The 22,952-nt window shown below is 37.1% G+C and overlaps 2 protein-coding genes across 5 annotated transcripts in view; both read right to left on the reverse strand.

The window, feature by feature from the left end:
- Positions 1-11,348, reverse strand: part of CYFIP1 (cytoplasmic FMR1 interacting protein 1) — a 61,939-nt gene extending 50,591 nt beyond the window's left edge. For both annotated transcript variants that reach the window (XM_063305018.1, XM_063305019.1), the window contains exons 1-4: positions 11,238-11,348; positions 2,895-3,018; positions 2,681-2,770; positions 952-1,029 (exon numbers count right to left, since the gene is read on the reverse strand). In XM_063305018.1, coding sequence (XP_063161088.1) covers positions 952-1,029; positions 2,681-2,770; positions 2,895-3,011 — 285 coding nt within the window. In that variant the 5' untranslated portion in view covers positions 3,012-3,018; positions 11,238-11,348. The remainder of the gene's footprint in view (positions 1-951; positions 1,030-2,680; positions 2,771-2,894; positions 3,019-11,237) is intronic.
- A 1,634-nt stretch (positions 11,349-12,982) lies between these two features.
- The window catches only part of TUBGCP5 (tubulin gamma complex component 5), a 34,137-nt gene continuing 24,167 nt past the window's right edge, over positions 12,983-22,952 (reverse strand). For 2 of the 3 annotated variants that reach the window (XM_063305020.1, XM_063305022.1), the window contains 7 exons: positions 22,331-22,415; positions 22,122-22,242; positions 20,566-20,744; positions 19,683-19,808; positions 15,629-15,717; positions 14,432-14,532; positions 12,983-14,117 (listed from right to left, as the gene is read on the reverse strand). In XM_063305020.1, the coding sequence (XP_063161090.1) occupies positions 14,071-14,117; positions 14,432-14,532; positions 15,629-15,717; positions 19,683-19,808; positions 20,566-20,744; positions 22,122-22,242; positions 22,331-22,415 (748 nt within the window). In that variant the 3' untranslated portion in view covers positions 12,983-14,070. Of the gene's footprint in view, positions 14,118-14,431; positions 14,533-15,628; positions 15,718-16,646; positions 17,890-19,682; positions 19,809-20,565; positions 20,745-22,121; positions 22,243-22,330; positions 22,416-22,952 lie in introns of those variants that run through there. The other variant, XM_063305021.1, reaches the window with a different exon arrangement.

Consider the following 22,952-nt stretch of genomic DNA (forward strand, 5'->3'; position numbering starts at 1 on the left):
ACAGCTTGGATAGGAGACAACTAGGAAATTCCAGGGCTGTAGACTAAACTGGGAAACTTAAAAAAAAAATCCCTAAAGGTGGCAGTGGCAAATTATTCCCATACTGTTGTCCAGAAAACTAAATGAATGTGACTATGAAATCATGAGGAGACTTTACCTTAAGCTTCACTGAAAGGAGCTTTACTGAAAAGGGAGAAATCTGAGGAGGGGATCCCACTTGACATTATTACAAAATTCATCAAATTTAAAAGATTGTGAGTATATGGATGTGACATAAAGTAGCAAAAGAAGAGAGATGATGACAAAACATGATTTTTTCTCTCTCAAAATGGATTTACACACAAAGATAAATTAAATTGGGTTCTGATTTCAAACTTCAGCAAGGATGCCATTATGGGGATTTTGCATGCCAGGAGATTGTAAGACAGTTTTTACTATCCCCTGAACCCAAGATTAGTCCACATATTGTCTGGGACTAGAGGAAAATAGCGGAAAGGGTCAGACACGTTCTCTCTTAGAAATATGCATGATATATTTTTGGCCCCCCAAGACAGTACAGGGCAATTCAGCTCTGCTTTTTAAACAAAGAGGTATCTAGTTAGCTGTTATTTCCAAAGTCTGTGCAACCAAGAAGGGGTGGGGTATGGGGAATCTTATTTTATATTAATCCAGTACATTTATAGATTATAGTTCAGTTCTTCCATCTAAACATAGTGGGTTTAGCAATTATGTCCAGAAAGCAGGAAATGATTGATAGGTCACTGAAAGCACATATGTGTGGTAAATGTATTATTAAGCTATACAACAATGCAGCCTACAGGGGAAAAGCTCAGATATTTCAGACTGACCCATTTGTAGAAGGTCTCTTATGCAACTGCAAGATACTATTTGTCTATAAAAGTCTCTTACACAACTGTGGGACATTAAAGTAATAGTTCTAAGGCAATCTACCTGTGGGATAGCTCTTGAACAGCTTCTCCATGTGTATAGCATAACAGCATATTCTTGACCTTCTTCCAACATTTCATTCTATAATAAAACCAAAGCTAATAATTAAGGTGTAAAATACACAGAATGATTGAAACTAACAAATATGAAAAAAATGAAATTATTTTGCATTATTTTTCTAAATCTTAAGTATATTACAGAAATCAGCCCTAATTTTTCCACATATATCATTTAAAATCACAGACTTGTTAGGATAATTATTACTGTTTTAAACAATATTGAGCGTCTTATCAAAAAGTGAAAAGGGCAAGTTTCTTAGGTTGCTGAATTGGTATGTGACTAAGGCAAAATCATTATATTTGAGCAAAGACCCATCTAGATACTACATAAGAAGCTGCTTTCCAGACAATCAGATTATTTGTCCATCTATATTCCTATTCTAACCAAACACATTGCCAGGGTCTCAGGCAAAAGTCCTTCATGTCACTTGCTGCCTGGCATTCTTTTAAACTGGAAGTGCCCAGGATAGAATCTAGGGCTTCTTCACACAAACCATGTATACCATTGCATATGGTTCCCATCACAACCACCTCTTGTCAATTTGGACAGAGCTTTTTTTTTTCCAGATTTTAGCCTAGGACCATTTTATACCCTAAGCAAGAATCATATGTGTGCTGTCACGGTCCTCGTAAGTAACTCATCCCCAGGAGATGAGAGCCACAGGATTTGGAAGCTAATGAAGTCACTGACTCCTGGCCCATGGCAACAAGAGTGTATTGGCTTGTATATTCATGAAACTTCTATACTCCTTCAGTGATAAGAGTCAGTCCATGTAAGCAAGAGGCTCTGATCCAATTTCCTCAGAGCAACCTCCAAGCCTGCAGGAACAGTAGTACTGCTAGGTATACAAAAGACTGAGAGGTACAGAAGTGGGAGATTATACAAAAAAGCTGAGATTAATGATCTCCTCAGAGTCACTCCTGCTGTCAAGTAGGCCTGCATTCTGACTGAACTACATGCAGTCTAGGTTAGGTTTGCCCAATGTGGAAATGTCTTTGCCTAATGTGCTCCTGTGATCCTGCACATCGGCCTGGACCCTTGGATTGACTTCTTAGACTCTGACCTGGATTATACTCTGCCTTTGTCTTTCCTTCTCCCTTTTAACCAGGCTACCTTTTAAACTGTCTCTAGATGTTTTCTACCAACTCTCTAGTTTCACATTAATTGCCTAGCAGAAGCTTTAGATTAGCCAGCTAGGTTTGCTTCCACTTTGCTATGGCTGTGGACTGAGTAAGGACACTAGTAAAGCCAGTGACAGTCTTAGGATTAATAACTGTAACATTCACCTGGTATTACATTCCTATTTAAATGGCAAAAATGCTTGAACTGGCACTTCACCCAGTGCCATTGTAGGAGGCAAACAACTTCTGGGGTTGCCTCCTACAATGCTTTATAAAGGAACACATGAAAATGCACAAAACTTCCTAGAACAGATGATAATTGTGTATCAATGCTAAGAATGAGATATTTTTAAAGAAATATTATCCTCAGGTAGTTAAAAATAATTCCTAAAATACATGAAATATTTCTGGATGAAACAAACACACAAACTTAATTCCTTATTTCTTTCTACTATAATCAAGCTCCACAAGAAAGAAATTCATTATGCTGCAAAACATGTTTATTGTTGTTGCTGTAAAGAAATTAAAACCTAATAGAAAAATATATTTACCATGCTAGAATGAACAGTTGCTTGTTCAATATATCTTGCAATGCCTGTGACAAATGCATTCCTGTCTTCGAAATTGGTGTTGAAATTTGGCTGTATGGAATGAAAAATGACCAGAATGATGAATAATCATTAAAAAAATGATTCAACTGTGTTAATCTAAAACATTTCTAAGTATTACATTTGCTACAAATATTTATTTTAACAGAAATCACACCTGATAAAGCAATGATGATGGAGGGGGCTCAATACATGGTTGTTGATCTGGCAGTGGTAATTCTTCCAGGAGATCTACATTGGACAAAGCATCCTCCAGAGTAACTTGGGCAGTCATTCTGATTCTATAAAAAAGTAAATATGCGATAATACAAGGAATCAGTAATCAGATGTATGAATCTCCCTTACAGGATACCCCAATTTGTTCAATGTATTGGGTTCTTATGACCACTGCCTTAGTTATAAACTTAGCAGTTCTCCATACAATATGCACATTAGAAACCAGAAGGAAGTAAGACAGTCTGTGGCCTGGATCCCAGTGTACTGCTCTTTCTAATGGGATGATAGATATTTAAGCCTAATAGGTACATATAATTGGCAATTGAACAAAATATGAAAAATATTTTTAATGGCTCGTGAGCCACATATGCAGGTTCTCTCATGATATGGCAAGTGGTGGAAGTGCCCATATTTGCCCATGGAATCCAACAACTCAAATCTAGCTCTAGAATAGGCCCTTCTTAAAAATTGTGGCAAGCTCATTAATAAATATTTTTCGAGTTGAAAAGTAATTTTATTCTCAGCCAACCTTCTTAAAGATCTATTTTTAGTTGATAATTCCATGTCAGTTTGTGCACTAATATCCAGGACTCGCTGCTTAAAAATAGTATATAGTATATAGTATTACTGTATTTTATCTATTTTCTTTTTGGAATTAGACAAGGTATTGTATTGTATTTTATTTAATTCAATTCAATTTTATTTTACTGATAAGATCAAAAGACTAATCAATTAATAAACTACTACTATAAAAAAGTAGGCAGTTTTTTAAAAAAAATAACGGAAGAGTGGTGAATCCAAACACAGGTACAATCTAGTTCTTGGAATACAAGTGAATGAAAATAGTCTGGGGACAGCCCCATTTAACAGAAAACTCAATTTACCTTCAGCCTAACTCCCTGTTTAAAAACTGGTCCATCACATGTAGGAAATATTTAATACAAGTATTCACTAATTAAAGATGACATTTAACAGTCATATGACTATCGCATTTAGAAAAAAAATCATAACGCACACTCTCCAGCTTAAGATGGCTGTAGTATACCCCACAATTAAGTTCTTGATCCTAAAATGTGCTTCCTAGTCACAGCCCTTGACTCAGAAGTCTAGATGTAGTGGACTACTTTTTCAATAGGGCAGTTCACTTGTTCTATATTGTTTTTTATGCTTCACTGCTTAATCTTGGATCTCCACAGAAATTTTCATACTAATTTTTAAAACCACAGAATTCACTTAATGACCACCACAAAAAAGGTCGTAAGATTGGATCAGATTTGCTTAATGATAGCTTCACTTAGCAACTGAAATTCTGGTCCCAATTGTGGTTGTTAAGCAAGGACTACCTGTACTGTACTTCCCTGATAGAATAACAATATAGGTATGCATGATACAGTGAAGTAAACTCCCAAATTCTGATGTAGAGGGATTACAAGGTGCTATAACTACATACATCTCAATGATGGAAAAACAAAATAACCCGTTAATGTAAGTTGTATGATGAAACCCACCAAGTATGTTTGTATCACACACTAACCCAAGTATAGGCACCAGATGAGACAACAAACTACAAACAGCGTAGCTTGTCACCCTCCATGTCATTTGGTGGCTACCCCACTGAGACTTCCTAACTGAGCTTCCTCTCCCATCCACCCCTTAGATGTTCTTATTTTAACTTCCTGGTGCACTGACAGGAATGAAAATGAAGCATTTTTCAGCCGTTCCTATTTCTCATTTATGCCTAGCAATTGTTTAACTTTAGACAAAATTGGTAAAGTTAGATAAACATCAGAGATCTAGGTTTCGATGTCATTTGGAGCCAGCCAGGCTGTAATATGTACAGTAAATGTACCACACCTCACATACATACACTGTGGTTAAGCTGTTACTAAGCAAAAAAACAACCAAACCACATTATACTGTATATTAATGCAGTGTGTGAACCAGGTCAGACAATTGTATAGGATATGTACAAATGTAAGCAGTAGAATGATTATAGCTGTTTTGTCAACTAACAGGCTAAGCTATTTCTATAATTCAAACCTAGAAAAATGCAATAATTACCTAATATGCTGATACGATTACATTTAATTGGGAAAACAAGCTGATGCTTTTAGTTGCTTTGACATTCCTTGTAACCTCTAGAAATGCTGATTGGAAGGTCGGCGGTTCGAATCCGCGTGACGGGGTGAGCTCCCGTTGCTAGTCCCAGCTCCTGCCAACCTAGCAGGTCAAAAACATGCCAATGTGAGTAGATTAATAGGTACCGCTTCAGCGGGCAGGTAATGGCGTTCCGTTTGGTCATGCCAGCCACACGACCATGGAAGTGTCTACGGACAAACGCCGGCTCTTCGGCTTTGAAACGGAGATGAGCACCGCCCCTTAGAGTCGGACACGACTGGACTTAACGTCAAGGGAAACCTTACCCTCTAGTCCTCGGTTAGAGACCACAATTGGGACTGGCAAATTGGTCGTTAAGCAAAGTGACTAAGTGAAACTGTTACTGTGCTTATGATCTCATTTCAGCTTTCCTTTGCTTTACAGACCTGCAAAGGTCATAAATGCAAGGATTGGCCATAAAGTTACTTTTTCATCACTGTCATAACTGCAAACAGACACTAAATGAGGCAGTCACTACACAAGATCTACCTGTACTTCACATAGTTTGAAAAGTGGAAACATGCAAAACACAATTAAAATATTGCCTTGAGAACTGAGAAACCAGAATATGAATATTTATAAGTACCTTCAGAATAAATTGTATCTTTCAAGTTCTAACACCAGTTCAAATCTCTGCTATTTTTCAAGCAAGATGTAAAGGAAACTATGATATTCTATCAATGAAGACTGACATAAGCAGCATTCAGAGGACATGCTAACCTAAATATATTTATAGCTAGCTTGTAATTCAAACCTAGACCTTGACTCAACTATGATTAAAGTTGATCACTTTAACTTGGTTTTTACCCAAGATTTACTGTAGATATACTCACTAAAACCTGGGCATATTAAATGGTCCAGATCCAGAAGGGAGGTTATTTTGAAGTTAATCCCTACCTTCTGGCCTCTAGACAGAGAGACTACAGTGTCTACAAAACAGAGTTACTCTAACATACTATCTTTTCTCCTGATTTTTTTTAATGCTCTGTTTCCTTCTTAGGATTAGGTAAAAACCCCACCAAAAGGTTCTGACTCAAACGGATCACTGCACAAGTTTTGTTAATGAAGAAACAAAAAGCAAAAGCACAAATTATCAGCTGGAATATCAGCCAAGATAAGCAGCTCCCTACAAATTGGGCCCTTGTTTGCTGGGTTCTCTGGTACTGAATCTCAGGGTATGCAAAGCTCTTCATTCTGAAACATTTCAAGTGAAAAATATCATAAAGATCTATTTTAAATGTGAAACTGGACATCTTGCACATTTTTGAAGATTTGACATTTGAAACAGAGCTGTTGTGAGTGCAAAACACCTCTAAAATGCTGCAAAGCATGCACTTCACACTCAAAATAGTAGTTTCATACCTTGAAAGGGATGTTTCATGAAATAAAGATCCAAAATGCAATATGCTAAACAAAGATTTACACAGAGTGCTACGCTAGCTTAAGCTTGCTGCTATCAACAGAACTAAATCTAGTGAGTAGTCAGTAAACTTACATAAGTCACACAAATAGCTTGTGACTCTCGAAGTTGCAACTGAGTATTTCATTTCCATGTTGTTCCGCAAAACTGCTATCAATTGTCTCCTTGGTTCCCTTTAGCCTCATGAATTTTATATAAAAAAGGAACATAAGTTTAACAGTTTTCTTTAAGAGGTCAGCATGTGCCTTACAGTTCTCTATTTTTGGTATAAGGAAACAAGAACAACCATTATCTGACCAAAAAAAAAAAAATCTAGAGAAAAAGAGCCATCAGCACAAATGCTTTAATTCAAAAGAGAAGAAACTAGCACATTAACGTATAGCCGAGTATTGTTTATTTTAAACTGCTTGAATTGAGTAGCCTGTTTATTATTATAAATTACATTGGCATTAGATAACAAAAACTGCACCCTAAAGGTGACGTCTATATCAATTCAAAGCTTCTTCGCAGATGCACAAACAGTTGTGGGCCTGCTGATATCTTGGTGTGGCAGAGGAAGAATGCAGGCTGAAGCTGCAGGAAGCTCACATGGTGTCTCAAGGGAGTTCCCTCTCACCGCAGACCAAGACTCACTTGTCAGTCAAGCTATTTTGGGTACAGGCTTATTGGTCTTCCAGAAGACCAGAAGACCCATATTCAAAAACAGCTCAAGTGACAGGTCACAGGTTCAGTGGATGAGCTGCAAGAAACTTTTGAGGGCATTCATTTCTGATCCACTGGTTGCACTTAGGGTCACTCACACTACAAAACTGGTAGGATATTTGTCAATTTCACACCAGCTCCCAAATAACCTATATAGGATAATCTGATCTCAGATGTTTACCAGCAAGCAGCTTGACAGCAGATTAATCTGTTACCAAAAACATCCCTTCTTTCCAAAAACAGTATTAGTTTGCATACTTCTGCTCAGTTTTTAGGAAAATACTGAATGCAAGTGCAAAAAACCCAGCAAAAGTGAGACAATGATTAAAATGTCTCCCTGTGCAGTGCTGATTTTCTACTTCCATTTTTTCCCCTCTCTTGTTGTATTTCATTTGCTAAACAAAGGAGCACTAAAAAAAAAGCTTACCTCCCTACAGTTCACTACCACCTTCCACTGTACTCTGTTGCATGTGTAAACCAGGCCTCAACTGTGCCTTAATCACATCCAGCTTAGGCCAGTACAATGTATTCTACAAAGAGGTATTTATGGAAGGCATACATTCAGAATAAGGGACGTGGTGGCGCTGCAGGTTAAACCACTGAGCTTGCCGATCAGAAGGTGGGCAGTTCGAATCCACGTGACCGGGTGAGTTCCTGTTGCTATTCCCAGCTCCTGCCAACCTAGCAGTTCGAAAACATGCAAATGTGAGTAGATTAATAGGCACTGCTTCAGCGGGCAGGTAACAGCGTTCTGTTTAGTCATGCCAGCCACATGACCACAGAAGTGTCTACGGACAAACACCGGCTCTTTGGCTCTGAAACGGAAATAAGTACCACCCCCTAGAGTCGGACACAACTGGACTTAATGTCAAGGGAAACCTTTACCTACATTCAGAATATAATTTACAGGGCGAAACTAAGCCTCTAATATTACTCCATCTATTCTGTTACATAATTTGATTCTAAGCCCAATTCAGTGTACTTTAATTCCTGATACTGCCTGAGGCTAATATTTTAAGAACCACTTACTCTATGTCTCTGCTGCATCTGAAGCACAATACTGTATAAATTGAGTTACAGCCTTTCCATTTGATGCCTAGGCTTTAGAATAGCACTCTTTTAAATAAGCCCACATTTCATGCTGTTTAAAACAAAATATACAGAACTTCACACTGTTCAAAACAAGATATACAGTGTTTTAGTTAGAGAAACACATTTGACCTTTGCAGAGCAAAATAGGGGGTACAATCCAAAAAATATGTGAGGCCAGGAAGAAGCATTGGGCAGGATCAAGATAAACACTGGGCTTTTTTAGTTAACCTGATTGAACATGACTGCTTCTTGCATATTTATTTTCACCTTATCACACCTTAAGAGCACCGTCAAATTGTCACAGAACCGAAGCTATTATTCAAGCACTTCAAAAGGATGAAAAAGAGCTTGCCATCCATCTGAAAGCAGAAAGAGTGGGTACTAGTTGCAAATGCAAGTCCAAAGGAAGTCAATTCTACAATCTGGAAGCAATCCAGAAGACCCTTTCTAAATAACAGACGTTTACAGCTAGGAGAATTTTCAAGGAAGACAAGCAGAAGACGACCATCTTACAGCTCATTCCAACAGGCTGTTCCTTCCCTGTTGCCACCAGCTGCAATGTGAGAAGAAGAAAGGCAACCTCAAAGACTGCTCCAGCTAGGCATTCCACACGTCCTGCCCACAGAGCCATCTGCCATGCCATGTTCTGGGGGAAGGTTTTTGATCAGCTGTAAATATACAGGCACATTTTTCCTGCCTAATCTTCCTTAATTGGGTAAATCTTCCTTTTACATAAATATAATAAATCCACATTAGGGTATTGGACTAGGATTGGAGAAATCAGGTTCCTCAGCCACGGAATTTCATTGAGTGACTTTGGAGCAGTCCTTCTCTCTCAGCCCAACCAACCTCACAGAGCTGTTGGTGGGGGATAAAATTGGAGAAGTGCTACATACACTGTCTTGAGCGCCTAGGGAAATGAGATATAAATGTAACAAATAAAGCTTAGAAACAAAACCTGAAGAAAATAAAACATTTACTGCAAAAAGACCGGAGGAGGTTCTATCAGCTGCTTCCTCTACTAGCTTTCTTACCACCATCAGAACTGAAACCAATGGTGAAATAAAAGCTACACAGCTACTAACAATGTACATCAATTGCACAAACACTATGGTTAAAGCTACACCAACAAACTAGTTTCTATATTAGTTTAAGGGGTGAAAGTAACCATTAACTTCACCACATTTACCACAAATCTGTTATCATATTACAAGGACATGAGACATTTATAGCAGTTTCTTACTATCTACATTTATTGATTTTAACAGTGCATTGCTGACTAAATACAAATGGCAAAGAAAAACAGAATGCATTTGTAAATTACACAATTTTGTAATTTAAAATTTAATAACAGGGTTGCTAACTATGCACATCACATAATGAAAAACATATAGGCTTTGCATTACCTTACCTTGCCTTACTATAATGTAAGAAACTGATTACTGCAAAGGTAATTCTAAAAACTCTGAAATAAGGAATTGCATTTCTAACAGATGCAGACTGCTCAGCAAATTTTCCCAGGCTAAGCTACTTAAAACTGATCAGTTCTTTTTTTAATTATTTCTGCTATAATCATATGTATAGAAAAACAGAAGTAACTCTTGACTGTTACTGTCAAATTCCATGATAAAAGCTGTTGCTTTATTAAGTCAACATACTGATCACAAAGTAGTATGCAGTCTTTTGAACTCTACAAAACTGTTTGTCAGATAAAATAATAAAAAGGGAGAAAAACCAGCAAATATTGAAGGTATGTAGTCTGCATTTCATAGGTTGTGTTCCCACGACATACTAACCCAGAAGCTAGCCAACCAAATTAGAAACTACCTTCTAGTGCAAATCCAAACATGAGGTTTGCTTTAGGTTCAATATATTATGGAAATACAGAAAATTGGTCAAGCAATTAACCTACAGTACACAAGATTTGCAAAAATAATTAGTCTTGAAATATACTTGCGACTTTCAAAGTAAATACACTCTGGATTACAGCCTTGATGTACTTCCTCCCATACTGTAAACATTAGCAGACTATTTCCCACTCTCTCAATGAATTCTAATCAGCAAGTGTTAATTATGGTGTATGATCCCATTATTATAATAGGAAAGTTTATTCCCAGCTTTTAATGAATACTTCTTGATAAAAATGGCTACTTTTTTAGACAATCAGTAGCCACAAATAATAAAATATCTGTGGATGGGTTGGCTAACAACTCTGAATTTATTCACAATCCTGAGGTGTGAGATTGGTGGAAGTGGCTGAGATTTCTTTCAAATTTAGGGGAAAAAAACACAATTATGTAGTTACTACGCTGCAATTTCTGTTATGGCAAACGGTGAAGGAAGGGCATTCACATCTTAATTGTTTCAAATGATTCACAACCTCAGTAAGATGGAAAACTAAGAAGAGCCACTGTGCATATTAATCATTCCCTTTCCACAACAGTTCTTGGAGCCGACCTGCTTTCTCCCTCCCTATTTATCTCCCCAAAGCCCCTTTCCAAAACCGCTGGTCATCCCACTTAAACGACGATGCTTCCAAGGCCTCACATCTGCACCGAAACTGGACTTGCTTTATCCAACCTCTCGGTATTCCTCCGCGGACCTTTTAGCGCAAACTAATTAGGTACCGCGCGGGAGCACGGACGAAATTGTAATTTTATGTCCCGGAAGCCTGAACTTTCACGGAATTTGGGATTTGAGCGAGGCCCGCCCAAATCCAGGAGAAGTGGGCCGCCCCGCTTAGGCCTCACAGTGGAAATAATGCATTTCAGGTGCGTTTTGCCACTTGCATACACGCCCCTCTAGGGACTGGCACCGCTACATAAATGAAAAGAAGAGCCGTTTGGCGCAGGGTCGTTTCCTTCGCCTACGGAAAGGAGAAGGAAACATCTAAGGAAAGGAAGTTTTTCTCACCCAGCTTCGTGCCGAGGAGGCCTGTGGCTTTCTTCTCCTTTTAGCCACCCAGAAATACAAATCGCTCTGAGGGCTGAGCTCGCTCTCCTTAGGCTTTACCCCCAGCACCCCCTTCGGCTGCTGCCCCGCCGGATTATCACCGCTCTCCTTCGCAGGGCCGCCAGACGCTCGAAGTTTCCTGCCTGAGTCAAACCGGGAAATAGCGCCAGGAAACACCCTTCCTCCCACTCCAGCTCCACCCCCGTCCCGGCTCAAACCCTCGGCCATCCCTCTCGAAAGCCGTCAGTCCGCCCAGCACACTATCCGCGGCTCCTCCTTCCGCGCGAGGGAATCCCTTCCGATTTTCACGCCGGCTTGCAATGGGAGGGAGCGGAGACCTCGAGCGCTCCTTCTTCTCACAAAGAAAAGTTACTTTCTAGATACAAAGCTGTGCATATATGGTCGTATGTGATGTCATTGGGTTAACTGCCACTCTGGAGTGTTTACTAAGGGAAAACAGAAGCCAAGTTTGCTAGATTAGTGTGTCCCGCTTAACCATAAACTGAACTTGCAATATGCTTGACTGATAGGTACTTCGTGGTTTTGGCTTAGTAGTGGGAATCACACACCCAACCGCATCTTCCATGAGCACTGTGAGCTTTAAACTTTTGCATCTAGTATTATAATCTTAGCAAGTCCTTTTTCAATATAGAATTTGAGATGGATCCTGTATCAGCAGGCATAATGAAAATGTACAGTATAGCCAAAGAACCCTTGCTCTATAGAGCTCCCACATTTTTATGCTCGCAGCACCCTCATTGAGGGGAAAATTGAGCACTGGTTGAGTGGAGGTGGCATATTAGATGGTCCATTTTTTATGAAAGGAGGACAGGTGATTAAAAAAAAATGAGATAACCAAAGGCAAACAGCCTGAAATGGTATGATCTTTAAGGATTATAGGGAGACTTAACCCTTTGGCAGATGCCTTCTTATACCAAAAAGTGGGGCCGCTTGCCACACTGCGGCTGAGGGGATTCTTGGTGCGCCGTGACCCTGGAGCTGCAAGAAGCCCAAGCTGCAGCACAAAGCCACCCCTGGAACTCCCAGCTGCCCCAGCCCAGGCCTAGCTGCAGTTCCCACCCTGCACTTTGAGACCTCTGCTGCCCTCCACTCCACCACCACAGCTGACCTTCGCCAAGTTCTTGCTCCAACTGCTGACAAGGCATGCCCAGTCTGGCCCTTTGTGCCAAGAAGCCCCTTTATGCCACACTGGAGCAAGAATTTGGTGAAGGTCAGCTGGGGTGGCGGAACACAGGGCAACCCTAGAGCCATGGCATGCCAAGAAGCCCCTTTGCACCGCGCTGCTGGGCCAGGCTGGAGCTGGGCTTCGCACTGTGCTGCAGCTCTGGAGCTCTGTAGGAGGAAGGAGGAAGCCTCACAAATGGCCAGCAGCTTCCAACATGAGCTGTAGAGTGTGCACCAGAAGCGCCCCTGGAGAGTCTGCGGATGCTTCTGGCATGTGCTCGCTGCTGGCCTTTCTCCTTCTGCATACCTTAGAAAATGACTTTTGTGTTTCCTTCTGATAATTCTCCATGCAGATCACTACTGTATAAGCAATACTGTACTGTGGTCATGGAGACAGTCCAGTGTTAACTAAAATTTTCAGCAGATCATTTATAGTGATCTGTGGTTCTGTTTTGCAGAATGACCAGTTTGGGGCCAGTTCTCACTGAGATTTGTTTGTGGTCTTCAAGCCATGTGCCGTAATCATTGAAGGGATTGTATATTTGCAGTATAAGGAAAGCATTACATTCACATTATTTGTGAATTGACAATGCAGAAAACATCACGTCATACAGCTAGTCCTCAGTAAATGACAGTAATTGGGATCGGGAACTCTGTCGCTAAATGCTGTGGTTGTAAACTGCACATAAAGTGTCCTGTGAATGCACTGACCTACAAGGGCAGCTCCAGTTGTGGCCGTTATCCCGCACGGACATTAGGCACAATGTCACGAGATTGCCATTTGTGACTTCCTGCCAGCTTCCCCACTGACTTTGCTTGTCGGAAGCCAGCAGTGAAAGTTGCAAATGGCAATCATGTGACTGCAGGATGCTGCAACCATCATAATTGCAAGCAGTTCCCAAGCACCCGAATCATAATCACACGTTCTTGGGGATGCTGCGACGTCTGCAACTTCAAGGACTGGCCATAAGTCTACTCAGTCAGCACCGTCGTAACTTTGAAGGGTCACTGAATGAATGGTTGTTAACGAAGGACTACGTGTAATTAGAAAATTTAAAAGCTTAGTAATATTTACTACGAATGCCAAACAATTAACTATATACAGCATAATAACAAATCCTAAAATACTTTTCCAGTGCTAATTTTACTGAAATTTGGTATTTATCACAGCCACTACAGTTGTGAATTTAATTTCATCAGAAATAATTATATATTGAAGAGTGGAAAAGCAAACTCAATCCAACATCACTAGCATTATGTTTAGGGATAATTGGTAATTTATGCACTAGCATACACTTAATGGAAAAATTTAAACAGTTTGTTTTACAACATTTGTTTTGCAGTTTGTGCCTCACAGAGGAAAATAAATATATGGCTTGGTCAGACAAACATTCACATATAAAATTAATGATAGTTTCATTATTTACATTTGTACAGTTTCAAGTGTACTATCTATACATTTGTACATATGTATGAGAAACCTAGGACTGAAATACTGTGACCAATCAAAACAAAATGCTTGCCACATAAATCAAAGGACCTTTAAGCTAATGCCACAATGTTTCAAAGAAGTTGTTGCTTGAGTATAATTTCATGCTTGTATGTCACGCTAAGTTTGCTCCATCCCAGCCATGAGTGACAAAGCTAAAGATTCCACTGTTAATTAAAAAAAAAGTAAAGTATTTAGGATCAAAATAGAGGAAATTGCCTTTTGAACAAAACGTATCACAGGTGGATAAATCTAAATCTAATTTGTTTTTACAAATTAGTGTCAAGTTACACATATTTCTAACAACATTCTTATTAAAATATACTAATATTCCACAACATAGGATATAATTATTTTCTGGTAGCTATTACTATGATTAAAAGTATTTGGGGCTACAAGTATTAAGAAAGTAGTATTGCATGCTTTATTCTAAATGTTTAACAACGCTTATAAAAAAATACTTTTCCCCTTAAATACTCACAATGTGGAAAAGAGCCTCTACAGACTGCTTTGTTTAGTACTGTCACAAGAAACATATGGCAGTTTTTAAAATCTGATTCCATCTTTGTTATGGATTCCATTCTAAAAATAATGAAAGATAATTTAGGCAGACAGTATAAACAAAAATCAAGTTGTTTTGGGAAAAAATAGTTATTCCTTTTTAAGTGATAATATAAAAATATTTGTAGTACAAAACTTTGAACAGGAAATGTTTTTATTACAAAGGTATAAACACTTTGTTAACTGGATCTTTTATTCTTTGTACTACATTCAATTGCAGTATCATAGAAATCAATGTTTTATCACTTGCAACAAGTGTACCTTGAAAACTTGGTGGAATAGTTCACTCTACTCTGTAAACTCTAATTTTATTCTTATCATGTTATGGTGCATATTTTTTAAATATGTGATCTTTACCATTCAGGCTGGATGGCTGGTATGTTATCTACAGCAGATTCAAGCGTCAGTAGAGATGGGATATAACTCTATTCCTACCTCGTATGTTTTATATAGTTTGCCACAGATGCCCCATTAATGAAGTCAATGTATTATCATAGTCATGGCTGCTTCCCAGTGGCAACCCACAAACCATTGCTGAAACTATTTTTAAGAATCACAATTTGAAATAAGCAACAGAATTAAATTGTTATTCTCTGGATACAGCTGATGGCTATGTTTTCTCCAGCATTATATAGGAACTAGATGAATACCCAGAGACAATACCAAATTATCTGATGCTAGAAAGATGCCTGTGCATCTCTACAGGACCATATTAAGTAACAGTTGATAACCCCTAATTTTCACAAGCTGAAAACACTTCAAATGGTATTTCAAGATGTCCAAGATTTCTCAATATAAGAGAATTCTAACCAAATAGCTATTTGGTACCATAGAGAAAAGGGCTCTAATAATGTAATTCCTTTTATTGTTGATTATGTCTAATTTATTTTCTGAATGTACAATTTACAACATTAAAAGACACACTGATTGTGAAGCTAACATGTGTCCAGAAGTGATAAGATCCAATGTAAATGAATTCCATTGTGGCCTACACAATTAGTCTGTCAACACTGTACTGCATCTTACTTGTATGGCTTCACACAAAGAATAAATGTCAGTAAAAAAAGTCCCAATTTTGTAAACTGATTGTGATGCATATGATTGAGCAGGTACTTACTTCCAAGCTCCCAAACCAGCTTGCCAACGATCTGCAAACATCAATACTAGGTTCAGAACTTTCATTATTGCTTCTTTCACAAAGCTAACCTGGAAATGAAATTTAAAATACCATGTAGACAGACTCTTTTCATTAACATGATTAGATTATAAAGCCAATGTTCCTTGCAAAACAAACTGTTTCATCACAAATTAGAACTTCACATCCCACTGTGGTTAACTTTTTGGAAAAAAGGTAAAAACCTAACTGGAAGCTGAGCACGAAATCAACATCTAATGACCACAATCAAGCCCTGTTACACTGAAGTTCACAGACTAAGTGCTTCCAATTCTGTGCTAGAATGTGGCAAATTTATTATATAATTCATGATACAGATGTATAAGAAGAGTTCTCCAGAATTAAAAGAATATTTTTTTCCAATTTTAGTTTCTATGTGAAACTATTTGAACTGTCAGACTAATGAAAAATTTTGAGTGTATTAGTATAATGTGTATTTATTGGTTTAATATATCTTGCTATTTGATTACTTTTATTTAGGAGAGAGGTATTTTTGTAAATATTTCTTTCTACAGCACAGTAAGATTGTTAGCTACCCAGAGTCTTCAGGAATAGGTAGCATAAAGAAAAGTAAAGCAAAATCACACTATAGAAATACCCATATTCCAAACACATCTACAGGAAAAAAGAGTTTTGCTCACGGACCTATACAAAATACATTATACTTCTAAATACACTAAGCTAAATAAACCAAAGGAGCAAAAAGTCCGGAAAACTATAGATTTTTTTTTCCAAGGAAGATGGAGAGAACTTTATGTCTACAAGCCTCCTTTTATTTATTATCCTCGAAAACTAAACTTATTTTCCCAGATGAGCAAAAGTTTAAACAGGAAAATAACAATCTAATCTTATAAATGAATTCTGTGGTGCCCTGGATTATCCATCTATCCATCTCACATCCCTTTTAGATAAGCAATACTACCCCAAACAATGAAACAGCAGTAAACAATAAAAAGTAGTAAACAAAATGAAAGGCAAGAGATAGGAAAAAAAGAGGAAATTTAACTAAATCTAGTTTACAGTAACACCATTTGCTATGCCTTTATACTTTTCTGCCCTTGTACTATCCTATTTTTATTGAAAGCTTCATAATTCATGAAGGAAATGAAACACAATTTTGAAATAGGAATTCTGCAAATCTACTCATTGGGGTGATTTTAAGGCAAATATATCAAACTGGAAAAAGAAGAAACAAAAACTGGAATATGAAAAGTTAGAAAAAGAAGTTAAAGAATTATATAAAGTTTTTAATTCTGCTAAAATGGAACACTATCATGTGCTAGCTACCCAATACTTATTTAATAATATAAAACAAGATTATCAGGAGCAATGAGAAAAAAGCAGTAAATTACTGGCTTCTAGACTGAAAAAATACCAACCAAACAATAGTATCTCTAGTAAGGATTATCAGGAAAGTATATGATGACTAGAATTTGATAAACCAGCAGTTTTTTCATTTTTATATATGATTTTACAATGCAGATTCAAGGGTCTTAGAAAAACAAATTAAAGATTGGGGGGGATAAACCTCTTCACAATTATTTAGCCAGATTTTTATCACTTCAAGAACAGATAACTTTCAGGTTAATGACAAAAGGTAAACTTCCTGGACCAGATGTTTTTCTTACTGATTACTGTAATACTTCTATTGATTTTCTTGTTCTAATACAACTGGAGGTTTATAATGGCACATTTCTGAATAAAGTTCTTCCTTTTTTAGTTAACAAACCTTTCATAACTGTTGTTTTGAGGCTGGTCTTGATGATTATGCAAGTTATCACTTGATTTCATTGTTGAACATTGTTGCTAAAATTTTAACAGTGACTATGGCACAAAGACTTGAAAAGGCATTACTTTCAATAATTTTTCCTGTGCAATCTGATTTTACAAACATTACATCTTGGATAATATTAAATTATCAATCAATATATTTAGAGACATAATCAGATCAATTGGATTTGGCAATGGTTGTTTCATCAGTTATGGAGATGGCTTTCAGTATGGTCCAATTTAAATTTCTAGAATATTTTTTGGTTAAAGACCATTTTCCTTTTGATTTTATTATGTGAATTAAGATGTGGTAATTGTAATCCATGCGACAGGGTTATCACCAATGGAATTATTTTTTCATACATTAAGATGCCTCATGAAACTCATCAAGGACGTTAGCCATCTCTTGTTAATTTGACTTTGGAACTTCTGGCCTGTTTTATCAAGCAGTTGAAGGATAGTTCGAGTATTAAGTTAACTGAACATTGTTATTATATTGATGATACATCTTGTCTATAACTATCAAAATGTATGGATATAATACAATTAGGTAAGCTATCCAATTATTGAATTATTTGAAAAGAAGTCTAATATATTTCCTTTAAGGTAGTATATTAAGGTATCTATAGATAATAATAATAATAATAATAATAATAATAATAATAATATGCCACCTGACTTCCAGGACCTTATATATAGCTTTAATCCTTTTAAATATCTTGAATTATTCCAAAGAAGATGTCCTAGGTGGTAAAGATATTATTAATAAAATGAATGTAATTTCAAGACTAATACATACTTCCAGAGGGATTCCTATGTTAAAACATGCCAGATATTTTAAAAAGATTGGTAAGATGCTGAGTAAGTTTATACAGGATGGAAAACATCCAGGTTTTTATTATTGAAATTATTGTATTATTGAAATTAAGGCTTTCCTATGAAAATGGGGAGTTGAACTTTGTCAATTTTAAGGCCTGTCACTTGATCTCTATTTCCTGTTAGGCAAATCTACTACAGATGCAACTAGAAAGTTATTATTGGACCCTGCTGATCTCCTTGGCAGGCGTTTGGCTCCAAATTAAGACAAAAGTCAACTATTTTTCCAGCATTAAAGGCTGCAAGACATATTTGGATGATATTTGGAAAAAAGCTTAACTTTCGTCTCTCTTCTCATGACAACCTGACACTTCGAGATAATCCCTGTTTGAAGACTGGAGGTAAATCTGTTTTGGAACAAAACAAAAAATGGCACTACAACTACTTTACATCATCTTATTGTTAATCCTGCCTTCAAAACATTCGCTGTGTTGTAGGAAGAATTAGGAACCTTTTGTCCCTGTTTTCACAAACCAATTAGTTTTTTAAAAATTATTAAAATATGTCTTATGATCTTAAAATGAGATTTATTCAACAGAAGGATGTTTAGCAAGGGTTGATGATCAACATCAATATGTTGGAAGTGTAATATACTGGAACTGCAGGCCTGTGCCACATTGGACTGTCTTAATTATAAAGCTTGGTTATCACTTTATTAAATAAGTTTTGGGGAAAATAACACTTGATAGCGAAAGGTCCCCTGTGCAAGCACCGAGTCATGTCTGACCCTTTGGGGGCATGCTGCTTTCGCGAAGTTTTATTGGCAGACTACAGAGCGGGGTAGTTTGCCATTGCCTTCCCAGTTGTCACCTTCCCCAGCAAGCCGGGTAACTCATTTTACCAACCTTGGAAGGATGGAAGGCTGAGTCAACCTGAGCTGGCTACCCAAGAATCCAGCTTCCGCTAGGATCGAACTCGGATCATGGGGAGAGTTTCGGTTGCAATGCTGCTGCCTACCACTCTGCACCACACGAGGCCATAAAATAACACTTTAAAATGTCAATATGGTTTTGAGCTACATACTAAAAATTTGGAATTTGCCAATCCATGAAGAACTCTGGATTACCATGCGTGAGATGTGGCCAAACAGACTGATGGAAAAAATCTGCTATACCTGATTTACAATGCTGGATTGATATGTGCTCAGTCTTTACTGACATAATACTGTCAGTCTGTCCAATACTTCAATAGAAAACAAGTTCAGAGGTGGTCAAACAAGTTCATTCTATGTGGTCAATGTGACATTCCAAATATCAATTTGCATTCCTTATGGTTCAACTGTTAGAAATTAATACTTCCCAACCCCTTACAAATGTTATACACATTCTATACCAGTAATATTTGGTGTTACCTTTTCTCTCAGGAGACAACGATCATGGATTGTAGAAAGATATCTATAATGTATTTTGATTAATTGATCTAAATCTTTTGCTTCTTCTACTTGATGTTGGAACTCCAAACCTGTACTGTGAAGAATCTTGTAAAAGGAGGCAAAATGAATAATGAACCAAAATTTGCATTTAAATCCATTTTCTCTAGATTTCTATGAAAAATCTTTGCTCAGAGAGTTCAATTTTCAGAGTACAAGACATTTCATATTACAACAAGTGGCAGTTAGATAGTTAGGGTAATGAATGTATTTCCCAGATTAAAATAAACATAGTTTCAGAGCTTAACCCACTATTTTTAAAATAGTTTGAAACTACATCTAAGAAAGAATCCCTAAAATGTAGCTAAAGACTGGAAATGTTAAGCTTTGAATATTTGTCAGCAAGTATGACTCTAAGTAAGAATCTGAATTTCTTCTTTCCAATCATAAATATTATTTAGGAAGGGTACAGGTTATTGTTATTATATGGAGAATAAATACTGGTTTTCTCTCTATATTCCTATTAGCAGATATAATGACAATATGCCTGGAATAGTTTAGAATGCAAACTAAAACTAAATTGACGTAGTTAATAAATTTACTTGGCAGTGTTTGGTATTAGCAAGGATATATTACAGAAGTAATCATGTATTTGAAAAGCATTTTATTTTAGCAGAATTTGGTATTTAAAATCTAAAGAGCCACTAAGCTGAGCATGGCAATCATATACCCAACTTTTAATTAAAGCCCAGATAAAGATGTACAGTACTTTTGCTGTACAAATTAAGAAACAGTCCAAAATCACTTCAGATTGTTTACAAAAAGTTATTTTTAATCTTACTGAAATGTACTGTACATCACGTACCCTAGTCATAATGTAGTTGTGCAGGCTGTTGACAAAGTGCATGAGTTTCATTCTTAAAAGGAACATGCGATGAGTTTGTTGTTTAATGGGTTCCGACTGAAATCCAAACTGAAGAACTGCTTCTTGATCAAGTACAGAACCTCTATTACTCTGGGGCTTTTCTGCCGCTCTGACTAGTTCTTAAGAAGGAAATGCAATAAAATAAAATATTAGGAAAAAAGCAAAATATTATAAATTACAACAACTCTTACAACTAAATGTTTTTAAGTGAAATGTTCAGCTTTCTGAATGTACTGCTCTAAATACATATTCAAAGAATAGAGGAGGATTGATGTAAAGATGGCAAAAAGCAGGACAAGACTAATTAAAATGCAGTAAGAACCTGTAAAGTGACTGTATACTACCCAGAGTAATTTGATTGGGACAGTACAAAATTTTGCTAATTACTTCAGAGTGGTAGGCGGCAGTATTGCAACCGAAACTCTCCCCACAACCCGAGTTTGATCCCAGCAGAAGCTGGATTCTCTCTCGGGTAGCCGGCTCAGGTCGACTCAGCCTTCCATCCTTCCAAGGTCAGTAAAATGAGTGCCCAGCTTGCTGGGGAAGGTGACAACTGGGGAAGGCAATGGCAAACCACCCCGCTCTATAGTCTGCCAAGAAGATGCCCCAAAAGCAGTGTCCTCCCAAAAGGGTCAGACATGACTCGGTGCTTGCACAGGGGACCTTTCACCTTTACCACAAAACAAACAAACATTAATATATTTTTGAAATCCTCCCCAAAATAATGCAGTGGAGAATATGCAGCCTTGCTTGGTAAAGACTGACAGCTTAGGTGTATGAAGAAGCAAAGGGGGATTAAATACAGTATTCTGATAAAAGGCAGAGCTAACTAGAATGATGACTGTGCATTGCAATGTTACCTTGGACGTTTTTTATGTCCTTTTTATGTTCAATTGATCTCAGAATTTAAAGTTTTTACACTGCAGTAAAACCTTGATTTAACAAACTATTTAGGCAAAAGGAGTATTTGTTGAAGCCAAATGTCCATTAAACCCACGCTGATGTATCTGACATAGTTTCTATCATTGCACAAATGTATAACCAGTGTTTTACATCACATGGGTCAATTTTCACCATTTGCACAAACGCATTAAAATGTCCATTGTTTCAGGTAAACTCTAAAACAAAATGTTGCCTGATATGTTTGAAGTTCACTGAATGGAAAATCTAGGCTCTACTGTAACTTCTCCTTTCATACCCCCTTACATTTTAATTTTTATCCTTCACCCTTTTCTATCCTTAAGGAGATAATGTAAGAGAAAGAATCCCTTGGGCACCAGGTGTTAAATGTTGTGGGGAGGGAGTTTGTGTGTTTCTAATCCTAGTGCACCGCCCAGAGTCACTTGTATGAGATGGGTGGCCATATAAATCATATATAACAAAACAAACAAATAAATAAATAAATGCATTATACTTCCATAGGAGCTGGAGGTAGTATGGTTTTTAGAATGATATTTCCATTATAGAGAATTAAACATACCCATCAATCCTCTTACCATGAAACCTCAACACATCCAGACTGTATTTGGCCCACTTTATTTGTAACAACAGGAGAAAAACTTGATTATAGATTTTCTGACATTCAACACTTATAACTATATCCACTGGCCAAGGGACCTAAGTAGGAAAACAAAACAAAAATATTTTTTCAGTAACCATTTACCTTTAATATTAAACCCTTCATTTCAGTACAAGCCAGTATTACCTTGTAACTCAGTATTAAGCCATCTAGTGTATGAACAGGCAACTTCTTCTTTGCTATATCAACATTTTCGCATAGAATTGACAACCTATATACGAAAACATGTTCATTATCAACTATTTATTCCAAAGTAGATGATTATTTGGTTAATGAAATTCAACACAAAAGTTTTCAGATAAGATCCACCATCTACAATTACTTCTGTTGCAAACTTTGTAATGGGAAATTTGATTTCGACATGGGATATTAGATATTACAGAAATTGTTACATTCTAAACCAGTCACTGGTACTTGCTCTTAAACTGACGTAATTAGTGGCTGCTTCAAATAATTTAAAATTGAGGTTTCCTAGTTATTATATCTGAACTTTTCTTAATTTTAACCTCTAAAAATTCACTCATCCCAAATTAAAGCCATATTACAACAAAGCCCATTACCAAGATCTCCCTTACTATTAGCAATAGCCCGGGTAGTAGTAACATGCAAATTTATGTATTCACATTTAACTTACATTAACTTAGTTTATGTTAACCTCACAAAAGTAGAATATGCAAAGGTTAATGCTTCAAATTCCATTACAATGCATTTAAAATTCAATTCCTTTTACAACAGTGGCACATCTATG

The sequence above is a fragment of the Candoia aspera genome, chromosome 5, assembly GCF_035149785.1.
Source record: "Candoia aspera isolate rCanAsp1 chromosome 5, rCanAsp1.hap2, whole genome shotgun sequence".
In the NCBI taxonomy this organism is placed as follows: domain Eukaryota; kingdom Metazoa; phylum Chordata; class Lepidosauria; order Squamata; family Boidae; genus Candoia; species Candoia aspera.